The sequence below is a fragment of the Mizuhopecten yessoensis genome, unplaced genomic scaffold, assembly GCF_002113885.1.
Source record: "Mizuhopecten yessoensis strain PY_sf001 unplaced genomic scaffold, ASM211388v2 scaffold2369, whole genome shotgun sequence".
In the NCBI taxonomy this organism is placed as follows: Eukaryota; Metazoa; Mollusca; class Bivalvia; order Pectinida; family Pectinidae; genus Mizuhopecten; species Mizuhopecten yessoensis.
The window spans coordinates 491,308-493,241 of record NW_018404512.1 but is presented as its reverse complement, the minus strand read 5'-3'; the positions used below and the strand labels follow the sequence as shown (position 1 = coordinate 493,241).

Sequence of the window (1,934 nt, the reverse complement as noted above, 5' to 3'; positions counted from 1 at the left end):
AGGACAGGGGAGAACAACAAAGATGATATGGAGAGGACAGGGGAGAAAACAACAAAGATGATATGGAGAGGACAGGGGAGAAAAACAAAGATGATATGGAGAGGACAGGGGAGAAAAACAAAGATGATATGGAGAGGACAGGGGAGAAAAACAAAGATGATATGGAGAGGGCAGGGGAGAGAACAACAAAGATGATATGGAGAGGACAGGGGAGGACAACAAAGATGATATGGAGAGGACAGGGGAGAAAACAACAAAGATGATATGGAGAGGACAGGGGAGCACAACAAAGATGATATGGAGAGGACAGGGGAGAAAAACAAAGATGATATGGAGAGGACAGGGGAGAAAACAACAAAGATGATATGGAGAGGACAGGGGAGGACAACAAAGATGATATGGAGAGGACAGGGGAGAAAAACAAAGATGATATGGAGAGGACAGGGGAGAAAACAACAAAGATGATATGGAGAGGACAGGGGAGAAAAACAAAGATGATATGGAGAGGACAGGGGAGAAAAACAAAGATGATATGGAGAGGACAGGGGAGAAAACAACAAAGACGATATGGAGAGGACAAGGGAGAACAACAAAGATGATATGGAGAGGACAGGGGAGGACAACAAAGATGATATGGAGAGGACAGGGGAGAAAAACAAAGATGATATGGAGAGGACAGGGGAGAAAAACAAAGATGATATGGAGAGGACAGGGGAGAAAAACAAAGATGATATGGAGAGGACAGGGGAGAAAAACAAAGATGATATGGAGAGGACAGGGGAGAAAAACAAAGATGATATGGAGAGGACAGGGGAGAAAACAACAAAGATGATATGGAGAGGACAGGGGAGCACAACAAAGATGATATGGAGAGGACAGGGGAGAAAAACAAAGATGATATGGAGAGGACAGGGGAGAAAAACAAAGATGATATGGAGAGGACAGGGGAGAAAAACAAAGATGATATGGAGAGGACAGGGGAGAAAAACAAAGATGATATGGAGAGGACAGGGGAGAAAAACAAAGATGATATGGAGAGGACAGGGGAGAAAAACAAAGATGATATGGAGAGGACAGGGGAGAAAAACAAAGATGATATGGAGAGGGCAGGGGAGAGAACAACAAAGATGATATGGAGAGGACAGGGGCGAGAACAACAAAGATGATATGGAGAGGACAGGGAGAGAACAACAAAGATGATATGGAGAGGACAAGGGAGAACAACAAAGGTGATATGGAGAGGACAGGGGAGAACAACAAAGATGATATGGAGAGGACAGGGAGAGAACAACAAAGATGATATGGAGAGGACAGGGGAGAACAACTAAGATGCTATGGAGAGGACAGGGGAGAGAACAACAAAGATGCAATGATATGGAGAAAAAATGGAGAAAAAACAGTAACTGTGGAGAAAGACTACAGGAAAAAAATGACTAGAAAAAGACTAGAAGAAAGGATGGAGGAGAAATGAGGGAAGGAATAAAATAATGAGAAATAGGGTGAATTTACCAGAATTTAGAATTAGAAAAAGATAGGGAATAAGGAGGGAAGTCTGCAAAGAAGACAACGAGAGGAAAATACAAAGCAAGAGAAAGAATATGAAGTAGAATGACAAGAAAGGCAAGAAGGGAGAACAGGAAATTTTAAGAAAGGAAGGAGGGAAAAATAGAAGAAAAAGAGGGAAAGAGATAATGAAAGAGAGTATACTTGATCATATCTTACTGTCAAGATCATTTGAATGTAAATAATCATACATGACACAGAACCTGTATAAAGATGGTACAACATAAAATTTCTCAACCATTTGTTTGAAATTGGGAACAGAAAATAATAAAAATTTTGACTGTAAATGATTGATTGCTTGCATAAGAATAAGGTTGAACTTATTTCTAAAAAGGTAAGCCTGTATAATATAGGTAGTGCCACGCCCAGAA

At 40.8% G+C, this 1,934-nt stretch overlaps 1 protein-coding gene across 1 annotated transcript; it reads left to right on the top strand.

Moving 5' to 3' along the window:
• Window positions 1-833: 833 nt before the first annotated feature.
• On the top strand, window positions 834-1,166 carry LOC110445800 (uncharacterized protein DDB_G0290685-like). Its single transcript, XM_021490593.1, has one exon. It carries the CDS (start codon window positions 834-836, stop codon window positions 1,164-1,166), a length of 333 nt encoding a protein of 110 aa, XP_021346268.1.
• The last annotated feature ends 768 nt before the right edge of the window (window positions 1,167-1,934 follow it).